The sequence below is a fragment of the Anguilla rostrata genome, chromosome 15, assembly GCF_018555375.3.
Source record: "Anguilla rostrata isolate EN2019 chromosome 15, ASM1855537v3, whole genome shotgun sequence".
Taxonomy (NCBI): Eukaryota; Metazoa; Chordata; class Actinopteri; order Anguilliformes; family Anguillidae; genus Anguilla; species Anguilla rostrata.
In genome coordinates, this window is record NC_057947.1 from 35,190,365 (window position 1) to 35,211,546 (window position 21,182).

At 50.5% G+C, this 21,182-nt stretch overlaps 1 protein-coding gene across 1 annotated transcript in view; it reads right to left on the minus strand.

Moving 5' to 3' along the window:
- pcca (propionyl-CoA carboxylase subunit alpha) overlaps positions 1–21,182 on the minus strand; it is a 144,054-nt gene that overhangs the window by 92,867 nt on the left and 30,005 nt on the right. Inside the window, exons 7-12 of the mRNA XM_064311873.1 lie at positions 20,046–20,177; positions 17,131–17,167; positions 15,235–15,313; positions 10,034–10,136; positions 7,227–7,321; positions 3,138–3,288 (exon numbers count right to left, since the gene is read on the minus strand). Coding sequence (XP_064167943.1) covers positions 3,138–3,288; positions 7,227–7,321; positions 10,034–10,136; positions 15,235–15,313; positions 17,131–17,167; positions 20,046–20,177 — 597 coding nt within the window. The remainder of the gene's footprint in view (positions 1–3,137; positions 3,289–7,226; positions 7,322–10,033; positions 10,137–15,234; positions 15,314–17,130; positions 17,168–20,045; positions 20,178–21,182) is intronic.

The following is a 21,182-nucleotide window of genomic DNA, read 5'->3' on the forward strand; positions in this document are numbered from 1 at the left end:
TGATTACGGACACACTCAGTAAACAGGGGAGTCTAGCCTTGAAATGCTAAACACATAAGCAGAGGTGGTGACTTCTAATTGATCTGATAGAGAGGGAGAGCTGGGGGACAATTTAGCCAAGTTCACTGTCTGCCATACAACTTCTCAGCAGCTAAAACTTCTCAGCTCCCTCTGAATTTGCAGACAGCCAGCTACGGATGACAAGAATCAAAACGTCTTCGGTTTAAAAAAAGGACCAACGTCTCTCAGACGAACAGCCCGTCACTGGACAGGAAACATTTAGACACTTTTTTTCCCCCTTCTTGGCGATTGATTTCCTGTTAGCTCCGTAATACAAAAACTCCCAAATTATTTTCAAAAGACGACCCGACCCTCCTCCGCAATTTCCCTTTAACGAGGCCCTTCTAACGAGGCTTTCATCGCCATGGCGGCACCTTCCAACTGCCATTTTACCGTCCGCTCCCCTTTCCTTACAGGCAAACAGCCGCCACGGCGCACTGCAGCATGATGAACTGTGTTTCTTCTCTTTTCTCTGTTTTGTTTGTCTTATCTGAATGCGGCTGATTGAGGGGGCGGAGGCAGGGACCGCACGCTTTGTTTGACGTCTGTCAGTAACGTGTTAAAATCACGCCGCTGTGGCGCCGTCGCTCGATCGGGGCGATTAAAGAACGCGATTCTAATTAACACGTCTAAGCCCTCCCCCTTCAGCGGCGGTGGGGGTGGGAGGGGATTCCGGGGTGATTAACGGGGGCGTGTCGTTCCCGCGTCCGGAGGCACGCCCACCCCCCCCCCCCCCCCGCCGAGCCGAAACTCCGCCGCGTTTCCACGGCTCCGCCCCCTCGCGGCCTCCGGACATCACCCGTCCGTCGACGTGGAAACGCAGCGGACCGCTCCGCCAGGGGAAAGCGTTTTGGGAAAGTTCCTCTTTCAGAGCTTTCCCCTCCCCGCCTCCGATGGAGCTTTAAGGGGTAACCAACAGGACCCAAAAAATCACCCAAAAAAAAAGGGGAGCCTAATCCCCCGATTCCCGCGTTAAAAAAAAAAAAAAAAACGGCACAAACAACGGTCTGGGAACCGCGACATCGAACGCAGACGTCACTGATCCATGCCGGGAGCAAACAGAAGTGTGACCGCGTGACCACAGCGAAGGACAAACCGCAGAAACCCTCCCTCTCACGACAAAACACATCGTTCCTGTCCGTCCGCTAGTCAGAGGGCTACTCAGAAGCATCTTCTGTTGGGCGTGACAGCAGCTAGCGATTAGCACGTCCAGTCGCTACACAGTTATCACAGTTAACTTTGTGAAGCCGAGGGGCAAATTTGCACTTCTAACAAACAATAAAGTTCTGTTCTGTTTAAACTGCGGCGCGGTTCCCTTATCCGCCGTGCGGCTGGCTGGCGGTGGCCTGTGGCCCGGTTCTAACTGCGCATTAAAAGTCCTGCGAATCCCTCCACAGCTTGCAGAAAAAGCCAAAACACACGCCCATCTGCACACGAGGACCAGGGGATGGGGGGGGCACAGGCCTGGGGGGGCTGGGGTGAGATGTGAGATGGGCCTGGAGGCATGGCCTTCTTCCAAATTTTACACTGGGGGGCAGGGGGGGGAGGGGGTGGAGCTGGAAACGGTGGCTGGGAGGTGTAATTACACTCTTCCTTTCCGTGGGAGAGCTAACTGGAAAAAATTATTTCTACACTGCTCTTCTACATTTTACTATGAGTGCGTGTGTGTGTGCACGTGTGTGTGTGTGTGTGTGTGTGTGCGTGTGAGAATGTGTGAATGTGTAGTTGTGTGTGTGTGCCTGTCAGTGTCAGTGTGAGTGAGAGTGTGTGAGTGTGTGCGTACGTACGTGTGTGTGTGTGCGTGAGTATGAGAGAGAGAGAGAGAGTGCACACACACACACACGCAGCAGCCTGACTGAGAGAGAGGACCCTGATGATAACTGAAAGCTCAGGTCCCACATGGCCCAGGCCACTCCGAAAGGTCACTCAGCCCGTGAACACTTCCCATCAAGCCCCACTACAGACACCAAACCCCCCCCCCCCCACCCCCACCCTCCAGAAGGGGCCCAACCCGTCCCTCCCACAAATCTCAGCGTCCTTCCGGCCCTGGCCAATGTAGCGCTGCTCCACCCCGCGCACCGTTCTCATCTGGGCTAGCCGCGGGTTAGCCGCGCACCGTTCTCATCTGGGCTAGCCGCGGGTTAGCCGCGCACCGTTCTCATCTGGGCTAGCCGCGGGTTAGCCGCCGCGAGTTAGCCACGCGGGCGCCCCGCTCCCAACTGCCTCTGCTCCCGCTTTTACCCCGTTAAAAGATCTGTAGAACGAGATTGTGACCCTCAAACGGATGAGCGCAATCAAAAGCCAGGGATGAGCGAGTCTTTTCAGTTAAATCTGATTTCCCTCCAAAAAGGTCAGCTATTGAAGGGGGGACAGGGTTTGACAGCTCATGTCCTGAAATATACTCTGCGAGAGAGAGAGTTTCACAGGCAGACCAGTCCAGATCACCGCACGTTCGCACACACGCACAAAAGAATGAAGTAGCGGTATCGGCACCGCGGGAGTAAACATCCCGGGGAATTCTGCCTTTATTACACAACCAATCACAGAATCCACAAACAAGAAACAGCCCCCTTCAGAAACGGCCAGTTCAGCCCCAACATCTGCTCCACGCCGACTGCCAATTAGGGCCAGTTTGTTCGAGCAATTACTGCTAATTTTCAGGATCAGAGGAGTGGAATCGCTCCTGACTGAGTCACTGGGCCCAATCCCAGGGTCCTGATTGGCCGAGGGCCCGGGGGGGGGGGGGTGCAGGGGGGTGCAGCACAAACGCGTGCTAATAATCCCCGCTAGCAAAACATTCCACCGAGAAGTATGAAGCCCTCCGTCTCGTTTTAAGGTTTTCAAAAGTAAATAAATTTTAAAACGAGGGGAACGGAGAGGGAGAGAACGAGGGAACGGACAGACCGCTGTTTGCCAAAATATTTGGAGAAGAAGCACTGTTTTCACTGCTGACACACGCATAAATTTCAGCGGAGTGGTGGGGGCGTGGCCCAGCGTGGGGTCCAGGGTTAGGGGTAACGGCCCATGCCGAGGGGGGGGTGGGGATTGGGGGGGGAGGGGTGTGCCGGCCAGCGTACCTGCAGACGGGTGTTCATCTCCAGGAAGTAGAAGTTCTTCTGGGTGTCGACCAGGAACTCCACGGTGCCAGCGGAGGAGTACTGCACTGCCCGGGCCAGAGCGACCGCCTGCTCCCCCATCGCCCGCCGCGTCTCAGGGTCCAGGAACGTGCTGCGGGGGGGGGGGAGGCAGGGAGGCAGGTTACACACACACACACACACACACGCACACACGCACACACGCACACACGCACACAAGCTCCGGGCTCCACAGGCTGTCCCAGAGACTGTAAAAAATATGGACAAAGCTACTGTGACGTCACCCATTGACTCTCCGTGGGTCTCCGAAAATACGTTTTGAAGCTCAATGGCGGGCGCGGCCATTTTGGAGTTGGAGCCAAAACCACAGAGTTTAAAAGCCGCTCTGTGAGTTTTACAGTGTGATTGACAGCCCGGTGCGGAAAAGCCCATGACCTTCAAGCATGTTTCACTTACCCATCAACCTGAACCTGTACGAACCACGAACGAACTCGAGGTAAGCTAACTGTCTGCCGTTATGTTTTAAAATATATTATGAAATGTTTACAGAGTTTAATTTCCATCCGTGACTGTACTGTGTCATGTAATGACGTTATATGTATGACTTTAATAATAAAATTATGTTCAGTTAGCTTCAACTTATGTTTCTCTGCAAAACATCACCGTATATGCTTAGCTAGCATATCAGCTTGCCAGTGAGCTAGGTAGGCTGTCCGTGGTTAGCTCACGCGTTAGCAATATGAACCACAGGGGAATAACATCGAAGACACTGATGGTCAATCAATCAGAGATGTGTAGGCTACTGGTGATTTTTGACTAGGCTGATTTTCATATAACTGTCTGGTAGACCTGCTGTTAACCCAGCAAGTTATCATCGTAGGTTTTCGCCACAAGTCAGTTAATGGGCCAATAACTGTTACTCTACCGCCGTTTGTGGTGTTCACTCGCTGGGTGATGCTAGCTGACCGATCGTTCGCAAGTCGCTTTTAAACGAATAAAAATTAACACTGTCAGCGGTGATTAACAAATCTACCAAGTATTTTAATAACTGATCTGCAGGCGTGTAACTATGGCAAAGCACTTTGTAGAGCAAGTTTTCCACCTGGTGCATGAAGACAAGAATAATGTACATTGAATTTCTAATTATTTGGTTTTTTTTTCCCGTGTAGATCATCAATGGAGAAAAGCAAACGTCCTAACCGTGAGTTTGTCTGTAACTACCGATCTAAAAAAATGAGCAGGCATAAAACTCCCGAAATTGATTAACGTTGCTACTGGTGTCAACTTGTTTTTAATTATTGTGCTTTGTCATTTGAATGAGCACAAGTTAGATAGCCTTTTGAGTTTATAATGTTGTTTCGAATTTATTTGATTGGCATAGCATGGCGAAGGACACGGTGTTTATCCTGTCTATACAATACATTAGTCCGATTGTGAGCAGAGGAAAGGAAAATGAGACAATTGTAGAAGTGCCTTAAAACAGTGGTTCTCAAACTCCCCCCGTGTAAATTCATTAATCTCAGTCCTTCATTTGATTTTTAAAAATGTTAAATAGGTAAAGACCCGCACACTCGCTTGATGCTAAAAAAAATATAACGGTAGCCTATTTATTTAGCCATAAGCGCGGTTAACGTTTCAACCCCATCGGTATTCACTATTATATATATATAGCATTCATAATAGGCTACTACGATGATATTTTCAGGAGCATAAAGCGAATGTGCGAGTCTTTTCTTTACCTATTTGATGTTTCTATGATCCAGCACCGGGAGTTTATTGGGGTGCGTTTATTTTTTTTCCTACACTGTGATAAATGTTGCACATTTTAATATAATCAGTATATATCAGTATTGCACAACCTGAACATGGAAATTGTATTCTTGACAACATGCATAGCTGTTTCTGGCAGAATGTACCGAAGAGGGTAAGCGATCCCTCTTTTTGCACCGTGTGTACATGTTATTCAAGCATAAACCTTAAGACGTATTGCCCCGGTCTGGCTAAATTGTGAACTCCTGCAGTTTATCCCACAATGTCAGCAAATAAATCGGTATAATAGTTAGATTGTCACATACATGAAACATGGCACAGGTAGACATTTACGGAATGTACACGACTGACAAGCCGTCAAGCACGTTTGACAGGTTGTATATTTGCCGGCTAAGGTTAGCTAGCTAGCTTTGGCTTGCAAGCTAGCTAGCTTGCAAGCCAAATAGCTTGGAAGCCGAAGTTGCTAACTGTTTTAACATGCTAGACTTGCGCTAGCTGATTACGCTTTCTGTCAATTAATGATTTGGTTAGACAAAGTATGTTAAGGATATAGTTAAATGACTTAGCTACCGAAAAAACTTCAGAAAAGGATTCTTTGAAGGTCGATTAGTACAATTGTAAGCAACACACGCCATAATTATACTGATATGAAACTGCTATGAAATGGGACGTTTGCATTTGCCAACTTCACAGTCTCTGCTTCACACAGACAAGAGGTTGACGATCAGTCGGAGTGGCAATGTCAAGGTCATGAGAAGCCACCTCCCACCCAGAGACCCAGTGACCACAGATTGTAGCCCCTGCTGTAGCTCAGTCCTCCGCAGTAATCCGGAAGTGACGCAAGCTGTACCTCATTGGTCCAGAACAAATATTGGCCCTGTGCCCAAATGACGCAATAAATCATGAAATCGACCCATGGACAGTCATAAGACGAATAAAATACACCTATTATGACTATTTGTTCTTGTGAGAAAAAATTAGTGGCTTTGTATTTTTATTGCATTTGTACCGTAGACTTACATGGAAACCGGATATGAAAACACCTATACTGGAGCCATCCGTAGTGGCGCTAGTGAGCAACCAGGAACTACAACACCAGGAAATGAGCTTCAAAAACGAAGTCTGGTTTTGGCCGCTTGGGCTGTCCTCTAACAGGAGGGGAGGGTTCTGTACCCTTCTGAAAGTACAGTCTCATTTTCACACCTGTAAAGGCTCAGCTTTTTTAAAAAAACATGGCAGCCGTTACCACAGTAACCCGAAAAGCATTCACACTCCTCCCTGCTGCCTGCAAACAGACCAAAGCAAACGAGCCGAGCTGTCACACTTCCGATTTACATTTTAGAACAGCGCGCACAAGGTGTTTACGTGGGGGGGGGGGGCACAGGAGCGGCCTGTTTATTCCAGAACGTTCTAGAACCTCATCCTCATTCGGAGCGTGGCGGCAGGGAACACGGCTCAGCCCGCGCCACTGCCTCCACACGGCCCGACCGCCGCCATTTTACATTCCTGCGGAGACGTGACAAAGACCGTCGCCCCAGTCCGCCTAACCGCTGCTCTCTGATTGGTCGGGGCCACAGAGAGTCGCTCTTCCACGCTGATGCACAGGAGGTGAATCTCCACTGTGTAGAGCAGGTGTGAGCCACCCTGAAGGCGCTTCGGGTTTGGGGGGGAGGGTGTGGGGGGGGGGTTTGTGGCGTTGTTCGGGGCCACTCAGACGAGCGAACGCGTCGCACACGCTGAATGTCGCGGCAAGGGAACGTCGTGGCGGTTCGCGGGGGCTTGAATGAGCCGGTCACACACCACGGCCCGATTTAATTGGCCGCCTTCCGCACACATTCCTGAACAACGGGCCAATAAAACAAAGGGGCTTTTCATGGGCAATAGAAGGGGGCAGCAGTGAAAGGCTACAAGAGCAAATCCAGACAGCAAACAGCCATTCAGCAACCACTGAAGAACCATTCAGAAACCATTCAAAAACCATTCAGCAACCATTCAACATGCAACCAGGAGCAGCCTCAAACCCACTACTTTACCCTCCATGTGTTTAAATGAAGGACAAGAAACATATCAGCCCAATAGGCCACCCTGTATGTACATTAATAGCATAAACAGCATAATAGTATAGATGATATGTTGCTGGTAATTCAAATGGTCTGAAGCATAGCTACTGTTAGTTATTGGCTACATTCAGAAAGTGGAAAAAAGGTCATTGTCATCATCATAGCGCTGTATTGGGCTGAGTGAGATCAGGGTAGAGGGGTCAGGGGTCAGGGGTCGGGGGTCAGGGATGAGGGCTCCTACCTGGGCGCCTCCTCCACCACTTTCTGGTTCCTCCTCTGTATGGAGCACTCCCTCTCATTCAGCCACAGAGCGTTACCGTGCTTATCCGCCAGCACCTGGGGAGAGAGGGAGAGAGAGAGAGGGAGGGAGAGGGGGGGGGGAAGTGAGAGTGAGCAAGAGAGAGAGAAAGAGAAAGAGAGAGAGGGAGGAAGGGGGGGAGAGTGAGAGAGAGTGAGCGAGAGAGAAAGAGGGAGAGGTAGAGAAAGAGAGAGAGGGAGAGAGAGAGAAAGAGGTAGAGAAAGAAAGAGGGAGAAAGAGAGAGAGAGAGAGGTTTAATCCTTGCTGCCTGGGGGCCGGGGGGGGGGGGTGTAAGGTGTGTTTCGGCCCGTGTGCAATCACGATAAGTCCACTTTCAAAATAACTGGGGGGGTGGGGGGCGGGGGTGGACTGGGCAAGTAACTGGAAGACTACAAAAAAAAATGCAATTAAAGACTGACCACAGGGATTAGCGGTGGCTATCGATACACACAGCGGGAGAGCCACTGGCAATCATGGGCCCAGATTTGACACCCGGCAGAGAGAGGCCCGTTTCATTTCTGAGCTGATATTTCAGGGTACATACCACCTGTACTTATGTACTTACAACTGTGCATATAGATACACACACACACACAGACACACACACAGACACACACAGAAACACACACACACACACACACACACACACACACACACACACACACACACACACACACACACACACACACACACACACACAGACACAGACACAGACACAGACACAGACACAGACACAGACACACACACACACATCTGACAGATACACGATTTTCAACCCTTTAAACATTAAGTGTATAACAGCAAAATGATGTGAGTGAAGAAAATTTATCCCTGAAGAGTGGGGGGGACAGATTTATGTACGTTTTTCAGAACAGACAGAAATTGGGGGGGGGGGACAGTTTCATGCTCACTGACCAACGGTGGAAGGACAACACACCATCGTACCCCCAAATACACACCTATGCTAATGTATATGCACTTAGGCCCATGTTTATATCCTTAAAAAAATAGACAGAGAAAAGTACAGACCACAAAACATTTTTAATGATCAAAATAAAAACAAAATGTCATTCACAGTTCACAGATACTGGACGTTATAGCCCAGCGTTGACGACACGGCCTTAACAGTGTGAAACGGTTGAACTGGCTTCAAACGGACGACCCTACACTGAGGCATTTGGCACAGCAAACGGCTGTTCCCACGGCGACTGGCACCGGAAAGGTAAGGCACAGCATTCCCAAACACGGGTGCAGCTGGAATATCCCAAACCAGCCGTCCCGCACCTCCTCAGCACCGGGATGGTGCTCGGGTCCTCCTGCCCGACTGAACCGCACCCCCGCTCGCCCCCACCCACCCAGCACGCTGCCTCACCTCCACCTGTCATTCCGGGGTCGGCCAGAACTACCTGCTGCGTCACCACGACAACAAACCCTCCCCCCCAAATAAATAAAAATGTGGCCTGAGCACCTGAGAGAAGGACTCCCACATACATAATGAATGCAGTGCCCCAGGCCCTGTTCTTCATCTCAAAGCCCTTCTGGTTTTTTTTGGGTCCCTTTTTTTCGTTTTTTTTTTTTTTTGTCTTTTTAAAAATGTGTGTTTTTAGTGCCGAAGGTGCCCGGCGGGCCCGGGGGGAGGTGCGGAGACTCGGGCACCGACTCTGTGCCAAACGGAGATGGCACCGCTCAGCCGCGGAGTGTGAAGCTCCACAGACGCAGGCCGCAGTAGCACCGCTAAAATATGCGCGGTTAGGGTCGGCTACACCGGCGCCAGCGAATGGATTTTCATCGCGTTGCCCCGTGCGACCCCCCCAACCCCCCCCCACCCCGCACAGAACGAGGGTTCATTTCAGAGGAGAAACGCGGGAGGGAGGGGGAGGCAGCGAAGGTTTCTCCAGCGGCTCGGCGCTGTGAGTCGATAAAGCGCTACAGGCTAACGGAACTGTTAGCGTGTTTAGCCCGCCCGCGCGTCTCTGCGGACCCCGCGGGAGCTTCCGGAACATGAAAGGCGGGCAAGTCTCTGCTGGGGCGGGCCGACCGCTCCAGCCCCCCCCCTCTCCCTCTCCGGGCCGCGGTGATCAATGGCGGTTTGATCGGATGAGCGAATCACCGAGCAGAGCCAAAAACAGAGAGGAAGAGCGCCAACTGCCCTGTAACGGGGAGGGGGAGGAGGGGCAACCTTCGTCATCATCATCATCACCACCACACACATGCCTTTTGACCCACAGGGTTAGGTTTCATATTTAAATGCCTGTTTGAAGACACTGAAATACCTGTGAAAGATACTGTGAGGAAACGAGGTAAATTAATATCAGGATGGGCTTTAGAAGCGATCGGTTAATGACCTTGAATGTGTGTGTGAGTCAATAAGCGAGATTGTGTGTCTGCGGGTGACAGAGAAAGGAAGCTGGTCAGGATCTGCACTGGATCATTTCAGAAAATGTGCATCAGAAAGCTTCCGCAGCAAATGGCTAACAATCCACTCGATGTGGCTCAGAGAGCTCACCTGTATCTCGATGTGGCTCAGAGAGCTCACCTGTATCTCTAGGGCCTTGAGAGAGCTCACCTGTATCTCGATGTGGCCTTGAGAGAGCTCACCTGTATCTCGATGGGGCCTTGAGAGAACTCACCTGTATCTCGATGTGGCTCAGAGAGCTCACCTGTATCACAATGGGCTTGAGAGAGCTCACCTGTATCACAATGGGCTTGAGAGAGCTCACCTGTATCTCGATAGGCTTGAGAGAGCTCACCTGTATCTCAATGTGGCGCGGATTATCGATGAACTTCTCGATGAGCAGACGGTCGTCTCCGAAGCTGGAGGCCGCTTCTTGGGAGGAGAACCGGAATCCTTCCCTGGAACCGGGAAAACAGGGCTGGTTATTCCGACGGCTCGCAGGACTGCAGCCGGATAGAAGGGCCTGTTTAAACTAAAATTCCTGACGCATGAACCCGTTCCTCTACGAAACAAACCCGACAGAGCACCCGCTGAATCGATACAAACATAAAATATGGGGTTTTGATTCACACAAATGTGCAAACTTCCATTTTACAAGCTTGTAAAAAAACGTGTCGACACGTTGGGAGTGATTCCGTGGTTCCTGACCGAAGTCCTTGTTAAAGCGTTTAACGCAGCAAACGCAGCCGACGCAAGGCTTTGATCTCCACACGCGAAATATTAATGGAAAATGCATGAGATGGCAGCGAGTGTGCAGGCCTGGAGGGGGTCTGCACATTGCTTATAGCCATAACCCCTAAAGCGTTAGAAAGAGAGGGGAAGGGAGGAGTCGTTCTCTTGCTTTTAAAAAAAAAGACGGAGGATCACGTTCAGAATTCAGATACACGGAAGGGTAGTTTGAATCCTGCTACAGACACAGAGTAAAAGCGCAGTGTAAATACATAAATTTAAAGAACAAGGAAAAGAGTAATGGTGGGAGATTCAGGAGAGGCTGGGCTCTAAGACACTCACTTCCACACACATTTGATTGGAGAATTTTAACACACTGACTGAGCTAATTAAAAATCCACACTCTGCGGAGATCAATATGCTTCATTAATTAATCCATACATCACAAAAGCGCACAGCCCTGATCTATAAGCATCGCTCAATTAAAATCACACACAAAGAAAACAACCGAAACGAAGAGTTGTGCCAATCTTTCAGCCTTTCGGTTTTACTCAGTATCATTTCATCCCTCAGACAGTGTGGGGAGGCAGAGAACAATTACAACAAATTAAAATTATTTTGCTGAATTATAAATAACGAGTAAACCATTTTATTAAGCCTCTATTTTTTGGACAAATTATTTGCCTCCTTAAAGAGCTAATTCACTTTTCATAGAGCTTATAAACCAACGGAGGTAGAGTAAAATCACACCATAAAAACATACCACAGCGTCTAGCTGGTTATTAATTATGCCATAATTATTATAAACAAGAATTTAGGATTTCTGCGAAAAGGTCAATAAGTATTTGACAGGGAAGTATAGTACTTATTTGGATGCCCTAAATGGATTAGGAGTGAAAACTGGCTTGACCGTGTCTCATCTCTGTGAACTCACACCCTGAACAGGCCAGAGGAGGATGGTCTCCCCCCTCTTAAGTCTACCCCCCCCCCCCCCCACCAAACATGTCACCCGGGGCGTTCTTACTGGTCACGGTCGCCCCTGGCTGGCATTGTGGGGGTTCAGGCCAGGGTGAACCGTGACACGTATTGTGACAACGTCTCCGCAAAACGTGTCGCATAAATAAAGTCTGACGGACTGACGGACTGACCGACGTGCAAAACACACACCAGGTCATCGTCCCTCGAGGCTGGCGCGGAACAAAACCATCGCTTTCCAAAAGAAACGCCATCGTGTTCCACAGACGCAGCCAAAATGGCCTTTTACATTACATTACAGGCATTTGGCAGACGCTCTTATCCAGAGCGACGTACAACAAAGTGTATAACCATAACCAGGAACAAGTATGACGAAACCCCTAGAGAGAAGTACCGGTCCAAGTGCAGGGAACAACCGCATAGTTCAACTTGGACCCTGAAGGTTAAACTGATTAACACTAACCCAACGAGTACGGCAACAACGCAGTCTATGAAAAAAATACAAGCAGTATTTAAGACAGTAGTTAAGCAGAGACGGTCCCGGGTTCTGAAGGAGCACATGTTGCTGAGTTAGAGCAGCGCAGGGAAGAGGACGTGAGGCAGGAAGCACGAGCGCACCCGCTCCCAACGCCGAGCCCCCCGGAATACGCTCACACTTCAGTCAGGGAGAATAAATAGAAATGCTAATGCAGGTCCCAGGTCTCCGGGAAAGTGCTAATTTGCAAACGTGCCTGTGTAGGAATTAATTTCCATAACCCTGTCCGATTTAGACAATACGGGAGAGCTACATTTATTTATTGATTTATTGGAACAGACTTCCGTCTCTGTCTGGTTCCTGGGCTGAGACAGGAGTGTGGAATCAATCGCGAATTGCAGGAGGAACTCTAATATTCACCAAAAAGCAAATGAGGAAAAAAAAAAAAAAAAACTCAAAAGCAGTAAAATATAGGAAAAACAGAAATCTGAACGCTAGTTTCTGAAATCGAGGTCATTTCCTGTCGACCAATCCTAGCCATTCTCCTCATGTTTCTTACAGCTGATTGCAGCCATTGGCTACAGGGCTTAGGGTTTGGGGTTTATGGATTTATGCACGTTATGTTTAACCACAAACTCTGAGAATATTCTAGAATTCTGCCCAGTGCCAACAGGAGCACCGATAACTACGATAGAAATTTGGGTTTTTGGTCAGAAGCACAACGGTCTGGGAACTGGGCTTGTGACTAAGTCCAGTTTCTTTTCATGTTTAATGCATATTAATAAATCTTGACTCTGGTTCAGATTAAGGAAGAGAAGCCATTTCTACCTTCATCCTCAAAGTTCAAATAACCAGCGGATACAGGAAAACGCCGCACGATTTTGAAATGAGAAATATGATGGTGCCGGAAAAGTACCAGTAAACGACGCTAAAATCTACGCGTTGGCGATCGCAGCCGTTCCCCCCCCTGGAGACGACCTGCCGTGTGACCACTGACGTACGCAACGCGCTGATCATGTGACCGCTGATGTACGCAACGCGCTGATCACGTGACGAGGAGTCAGACGCCAGGTGAGCCCTTCCCCCGACGCCATCGCTGAGAGACCGCCCGCCGGCGTGTGAGTGTGTCCCGCGCCTCTCCTGCGCTGCCCCCGGTGGCGGGCAGGGGACCCTGCGTCTGACGGAGAGACGGTTCCCCTCACACCGCCGCTGAATATTTAACACAACGTACCGTCGCCAAATCCGGATGCCACAATAGTTTGCCCCCCCCCCCCCCCTCCATCCCATAGTTTAAAGATGTCCCTTACTCTTAGTCCTGATGAAGACTGAGGAAGAGGCAGGGAGGTGTAAAAGGCAGGTTTAAGTAGGCCAATCAGGGCGGCAGGGCAGTCACTGCAGTCCGAGGGCAGTGGGGAAGAGGTGACGTCAGCCGTGACTGCACTAGACCCTGTAATTAGCCGTGTTTGTTTTGACGTGACGGAGGGAAAAAAAAACGAAAGAGAAAAAGAACTTGACAGCCAGGCTTTTTCAATGGACCACTGCACTGGAACAGATAAAGCCCCTCTTCTCCAGAACCCCGCTTCTCCCTGACCTCCCCGTGTTTGTGAAGTTCCTCCCGCAAAAAATCCAATTAGGTCCATTTGAAACTGCCACAACGTGAGGGCTCTATCCATTCAGACGCGAGATAACTAACCTAATTAAGGCCGGTCTCCTCTCGTAAAGCCCCTTCCGAATCTGCAAATTAAAAATGCGGCCCCAGATTAGATGGGATTGGATTAGGTGGCGAAACGCAAACAGGGGAGCGCTTTATCTTCAAACGGCGCCAAATCGCTTTCAGATCCCCTCCCCTCGCCCCGAATTCACACCGCGTGCCTCCGAGACACTTTAACGGGGGGCGGGGGGGGGGGGGGGGGGGGGGTTGAGGGAGAGCGTACACACAGGCCCATTTGGGGAGCCAGCTCTGTGCTAACACTGGCAAACAGCAGTAAACAGCACTGGGGTGATTTTCAGGGACATGTGAAACGACGCTGGCTTTTTATTTTTTTTTACCTAACCGCATCCACCCCCAACAGAGTAAACACAAACACCTGTTTACCCCACCCCTCGGGACCACCCCAACTGACCCCCTACCCCACACACCCCCACCTCCCCCCCAGACTCAAAGGCCCTTTGAAGAAGTGCCCTAAATTAAAGCCTGCTCATTGAGTGGCGGTCCACACCAGGCCTGTCCGCCACAGGGTGAGGAGCGCGCTCAGTAGCACCCAGTAGCTCCTGGGTCTGCTGCAGACAAGGGCTGTGCGTGAGAGATTCACTTCGAGCTGAACACCGGCTGAACAACAGCTGAACAACAGCTGAACACCGGCTGAACACCGGCTGAACAACAGCTGAACACAGGCTGAACACAGGCTAAACACTGGCTGAACACCGGCTGAACAACAGCTGAACACAGGCTGAACACAGGCTGAACACCAGCTAAACACTGGCTGAACACCGGCTGAACACCGGCTGAACAACAGCTGAACACAGGCTGAACACAGGCTGAACAACAGCTGAACACAGGCTGAACACAGGCTGAACACAGGCTGAACACAGGCTGAACACAGGCTGAACACAGTCTACGAGGACCATCTGAACATCGCCTGAACGCCATCGGATTGCCGCCTGAACGCCGCGCCTGAACGACGCTGCGCTAAAAACATTAGCGCTGTGTAAACATACGCGCCGGCCCTCGCTGGCGCACGGACGCCACGCCACCCTTCCTACAGACATCCAGGCACGGCGGTGGAGTCCTTTATTAAACAGCCAGAATGAGTAATGAGAGCGACTGTAAAAGCCCAGCTCTGGGACACGTGGGCTTGCGGCCTGCACAGTAACACAGCTCTGAGCGCGCTCGGTGGAAACAGCGCTTCTCCCTCCTGTCAGTGGGAGCTAACAAGCCCGGCTGGGCGGGTGTGTTGCTTCAGGTGGGCAGGCTTTCACCCAGCAGAGACGCCGCTAACAGATGTGAGCAGAGGGGGGAAAAGTGCATTGTGGGTAGACTGAGCCGGGTGGAGTTCAGCCCCAGTGAAGGGGGGTGGGAGGATGTGAGCAGAGGGGGGAAAAGTGCATTGTGGGTAGACTGAGCCGGGGGAGTTCAGCCCCAGTGATGGGGGGGGGGGGGGGATGTGAGCCGAGGGGGAAAGTGCATTGTGGGTAGACTGAGCCGGGTGGAGTTCAGCCCCAGTGAAGGGGGGTGGGGGGATGTGAGCCGAGGGGGAAAGTGCATTGTGGGTAGACTGAGCCGGGTGGAGTTCAGCCCCAGGGGGGGGGGGTGATGGAGGGGGGAAGGCTTGGAGACTGAGGGGGTGGAGTTCAGCCATGGGGGGGGGGGGGCTCACCTGGTTTCCTCGTCGTTCCAGGCGATCCTCATGCCTTTGCCCCCGCCCCCCGCAGAGGCCTTGATCATTACAGGGTAGCCTATCAGGGAGAAACAATCAGACACAAGTTCACTTTGATCATTCGGCCATGCCAGTGTGTGACAGCTGACCATATGTCCAACACCAGACTGCAGACAATGGCCAAGTCCTCATAACACACGCTGTTCACACGCACGCACGCACACACAGAGACACGCACACACACACACAGAAGACACGACACACACACACACACATATATATATATAATATATATATATATACACACACACACACTCGCACGCACGCACACAGACACACATATATATACACACACACACACTCGCAAGCACACACACAAACACACATATATATACACGCACGCACATGCGCACAACACATATATATATATATATATATATATATATATATATATATATTATATACATATATAACACACACGCACACAGACACACATACGGAGACACACACAGAGACACACACACACACACACACACACAGACAAGCACGCAGCACACACACATAAATCAAATATAACACACACACACACACAGACACAGGCACGCACGCGCGCGCGCGCACGCACGCACGCACACACACACACACACACACACAGACAGACAAACACACACAAGAAAAAGTGAGAGTCAGAGAGCATATGAGAAAGAGTTAGAGAAAGAGAAATGGCAGAGCGAGAGAGCGGGAGACTGAAAAAGAGAGAGAGAGAGAGAGAGAGAGAGAGAGAGAGAGAGAGAGAGAGAGAGAGAGAGAGAGGGTGACAGCAGCTTGTGTATTTTAATTGGAAAGTGATAAATTTGCCACTGCTCCTTAAACATAGTTCCGTATTTAGGAGACTGTTTTTTTTTCTTTTTTCTGACGTGTGACAAAGTCGTTAAACGAGACTTCATCAATGTGTTAATCGCTCAATCTGCGACTCCCACAATCCGTCAGTCACATCCAGGATGTTTGTTTTTAAATGTGTAATGCCTGACATCAGTAATTAGACAGAATTAATTAATTTAATTAAAAAAGAGCCTATCACAGCAAACAGTGTGAATAAAATATGAACCTAACAAAGAAGAACTACCCTTTTAATGAACAATGAACAGAGAGTGTATGCACAGTCCTTTCCAAAAAAATGCTTAACTGTGGTCAAATGCAAAACTCCAGTTCCAAATCCATTCCTCAAAAATAAATAATATTTTTACAACAACGCCATGGGCTTTGAAATAAACAGCCATATATAATAAGCTATGATCACACAGTAATGCGATCGATTCATTGGCATATTTTAATAATGTAGCTTTTTTCACAAAAATAAAATACATTTGTGGTAATTTTGGCAAATATTGGCTTCAGCGATCAAATACCTCTGTTCAAATGTACACAGAAAGGAGAGAACTATTAATTTCTTTTGAAGAATATTCATAATTTTTACAGGCCAAAGTATTTTGTTTGGGCACACGTAAAACAGCCGCGTCCCATCTGAGGCACAGGTTTCAGTACAGGTCCAGTTACTATCCCAGTAAACCAAACTACTTCAGTTATAACTTCAAAATGGAGGCGTTTACTCAGTACCCATAAGGACTCAGAAGTTATGCAATGCGCCTCTGTGAGTTCAGCTGGATTGGGGGGGGGGGGGGGCTACTCTACTCCACCGTGTCAAATTCAAGTACGCTGGGATTCCACAGCAACTCCACACCAGGCCGCACGAGACCAGGAACTGACCACATCATTTCAATTACAAACCCAGCTGACCCCTGACCCCTGACCCTACCCGACCCCGCTGAGAGAGAGAGAGGGGGGGGCCTTTTTAACTGCGTCTGGCGACGGGCGCGGAATACTGCGGCGACTCACCGATCTCCCCCGCGATCCTGACCGCTTCGTCCACGTCCTGGAGCAGGAAACAAGAGCGCGGTGTCAATCCCAGCAGCCCCCAGAACCCCCAGAACCGCCTGGGGGGGGGGGGGCGTATCGCTCCACTGTCTCCTTCCATCCGTTTACTGCCCCGTTTACCCCCCCCCCCCCTTTTTACGGCTGCTCTGACCCTTCTCATTCGGGCCAATGTCAAATTAATACCATCAGGCACGCACCCCCCCCACCCCACCCCCACCCCTCGTCTGAGTCGTTAAGAGTTTAACAACGGTGCTCAAAAAGGAGGAGAGCGGAGCGAAGGAGGAGGAGATGGGTCATAAAGGCGGAGGACTGGAAGAGAAAAATGATTTTGGCGGTGGAGAGGGACTGCACGCGGCCTGCTCTTCTGATGTTGCTGGGATCCGTTCACCGTACGGCGGACGGGGGGGGGGGGGGACGGGGGGGGGGCACGCGCACTCAAGCGGGAGAAGAGGCCGTCTCATCCACTGGAGCCCCCCCCCCCCCCCGGCGCAGTTCCTCTCCGCCGTCAGCAGGGGGAGCACCTCCACTATTGTTCTAGCTTTGCTGCCTTTCTGTTGCTTTACAAAAACAACTGCTTGAGGAGAGGGGTGGGGGTGGGGGGGGGCGGAGGCCAAAATAAGACAAATGAACATTTAATTTTGGTGTGTGACGGGATTTAAATGCACATTAATGCTTTTTCGGGGTGTGCGTTTGAGGTGATATATTTTGTCATCTGAACTGATCTCATCTGTTCTACAATAAAAACACCTAAGGACACAAACATCGCACTTTGGGACTGGGTGACTGTTTCACGAGGATCAAATTAATTTAGACAAGGTCTGAATACTGAATGGAAACACTGTCCTCACTTTCAAAGGATTGAGACAGTAATACGTGTGTGACACACCCTCATCATCGCAAACAGGAAATGACCAGGGCCATTCTGCTTTGCGGAAGCTAAACAGGATCATAATATCATTAAGCAATATCAAGCATAAGCAAAATATAAACCTTAACATATACAGGGGTGATGAGTCAGCCCAAAGCTGAAATATATGTTCAGTCATACCTGATAATATCTGAGCCCAATGTGGTTTGTTATGAACTATGTGTCATATCCCCTTCTTACATAATATTTTCCATGAATATAAAACAAAAACAAACAAAAAAATCTGACTGGCTTATATTCGCAACACAAACCCAGAGAGGCAGAGAGCACTGGCTGTCGGTGAATAAATAGCACTCTGTTTCTGAAATGGCAGCGATTTAATGGAGACACTAGAATAGGTTTAAAATAACACTAAACAAAAGCCTGGCTTCGCTGAGGACGGAAAGTCGTGAACCTGCCAGAGGGCAGAAGTGTGTCAGGAGCAACAGGGGCTTGACTTCAAAACATTAAAATGAAACACGATAGTCTTTAGAGCGTTTAGGACGGGTGCCCTGGAGAACCACGGCGACTCAGGGGACCCCAGATGCCGCTTTTCAAAACTTCGAGTCGTTCGTCACGGCGCCATTTGCAAATATGTCTCTTTTATAGATTAATTTAAACAATACTCATAATATCCAAGAACCCAAGCATTCTATGACAAGAGGCTAAGATTTTTAAAAGCCAATTAAAAATGATTCCTGTTATGAACTCGACAGCTTACGAACCAAACCCCGCCACCCCCCTCCCCCTACGCGCCCGGCGTGCCGTGTGGAGACGTTGTGAGAAGCCACACCGGCCTATGACTCCCCAGGAAACGACGGCGAGTTCACTCTAGAGCGAGAGAGAGAGAGAGAGAGAGAGAGAGAGAGAGAGAGAGAGAGAGAGAGAGAGAGAGAGAGAGCAGAGAGAGAGAGAGAGAGAGAGAGAGAGAGAGAGAGCGAGAGAGAGAGAGAGAAGCAGGTCTCTCTCCCCAAACGGCCAGCAGCCCCCTCTCTCCCCAAACGGCCGCGTTTTAATTTGCCCTCACAGATGTAAATGCGGGGGGGGGGGTAATTCGGGGGGGGGTAATGCAGGAATGCCGGGGTTTCCACACTGCGGGGGCTGCTCCGGCGCCCTTTTGTCCCCCCGTCTGTGACGGTTATGCGAGAGCACTTGGCTTTAACGGCCGCTCGGCCAGGAAGTGTTAAAAACGCCAAATGCCCACAATTAAGAGGCCCTCAAACCCCCCCACGCATGAGGAGCGGGGACTGATAAAGACCCGCTATTAAACACGAGGAGGAACCTCTGCCCCCCCCCAAACCCCCCACTATTAAAGAGAGAGGCTGAATGCCCTCCTGCCTCCTCAAGCCCCCCCGCTGTGAGGACGACGGATACATGGATAAAGCCGCATTAAACAACGCGAGGAACCTCTGCCCCCCCCCCACAACCCCCCCAAATCATATATGATAAAGAGGAGAGGCTGAATGGGCCACTTCACTGCTCCTCAGTCGCCTGCGTTCCCCTGCGCTGGTCTGCCAGCCTTCACCGCACAGGAATAACAGGAATAAATGGCAAAAAAAACTGCAAGACAGATCTTTGCTTCACCAAACTCACTAAACAGAAAATGTGTGTGTGTGCTTCACAGCTAACTAATCACCTCTCGTCCCTAAGCAAAGCACACAAATATTTTAAATCCATTTCATTAAAAGTCAAGAGAGATAAATGGATATAGACACACACAGACATAAATAAATAAAGGCATGAATCAATAAATGAATCTAAATAAATAAACAGAGGGGTGATGCCACTCTGCTCCATCTCCTCCCCCCTCCACAGTAAATGCTAAATAATGATTACATTTTGAGGGGGCAGGCAGGCTGGTCACACAGTCCACACATGGCCCTCTCCCTTCCCTCCCCTGTGTGAGTGACACCAGTCATTTACCATCCTCCGCCTCGGACCAGCGCCGCGCCGGGCAGCGCCGCCTCACCTTGACCACCCCGTCGAAGCCGGGGATGGTGTTGACCTTGGCCTGCTTGGCGATTAGCTTGCTCTCGATCTTGTCCCCCATGGCTTGGATGGCGTGCGTGTCGGGTCCGATGAAGGCGACGCCCTCCGCGGCCTGGGGAGACAACGGGAGGATTGAGCACTCCAGCGGTACGCGGCGGACGGGCTACGTGCTACACGAGGGTCGAGTGAGCTACGCAGTGTACGCGCTACGTGAGGAACAGGCTACGCGCTATGCGCTACGTGAGGAACAGGCTACGCGCTATGCGCTACGTGAGGAACAGGCTAGACGCTACCTGCTACATGAGGAACAGGCTCCGTGCTACGCGAGGGTCAAGTGAGCTACACAGTGTGAAAGACAGGCTATGCGCTACGTGAGGAACAGGCTACGCGCTACATGAGGAACAGGCTACGCGCTACGTGAGGAACAGGCTACGCGCTACATGAGGAACAGGCTACGCGCTACATGAGGAACAGGCTACGCGCTACATGGGAACAGGCTACGCGCTACATGAGGAACAGGCTACGCGCTACGTGAGGAACAGGCTACGCGCTACATGAGGAACAGGCTACGCGCTACATGAGGAACAGGCTACGCGCTACATGAGGAACAGGCTACGCGCTACATGAGGAACAGGCTACGCGCTACATGAGGAACAGGCTACGCGCTACGTGAGGAACAGGCTACGCGCTACATGAGGAACAGGCTACGCGCTACATGAGGAACAGGCTACGCGCTACATGAGGAACAGGCTACGCTACATGAGGAACAGCTACGCGCTACATGAGGAACAGGCTACGCGCTACATGAGGAACAGGCTACGCGCTACGTGAGGAACAGGCTACGCGCTACATGAGGAACAGGCTACGCGCTACATGAGGAACAGGCTCCGTGCTACACGCTACGTGAGGAACAGGCTACAGGCTACGTGCTACATGAGGAACAGGCTACGCGCTACATGAGGAACAGGCTACGTGCTACGTGAGAGACGGGCGCAGTCGCCTACGAGAGGGAAAACAGAAGAGCGAGACGTCTGTGAGCCGCGGCGTCTGTGAGCCGCAGCGAGCCGTCTGTGAGCCGCAGCGAGCCGTCTGTGAGCCGCGGCGTTTAGCTCACAGA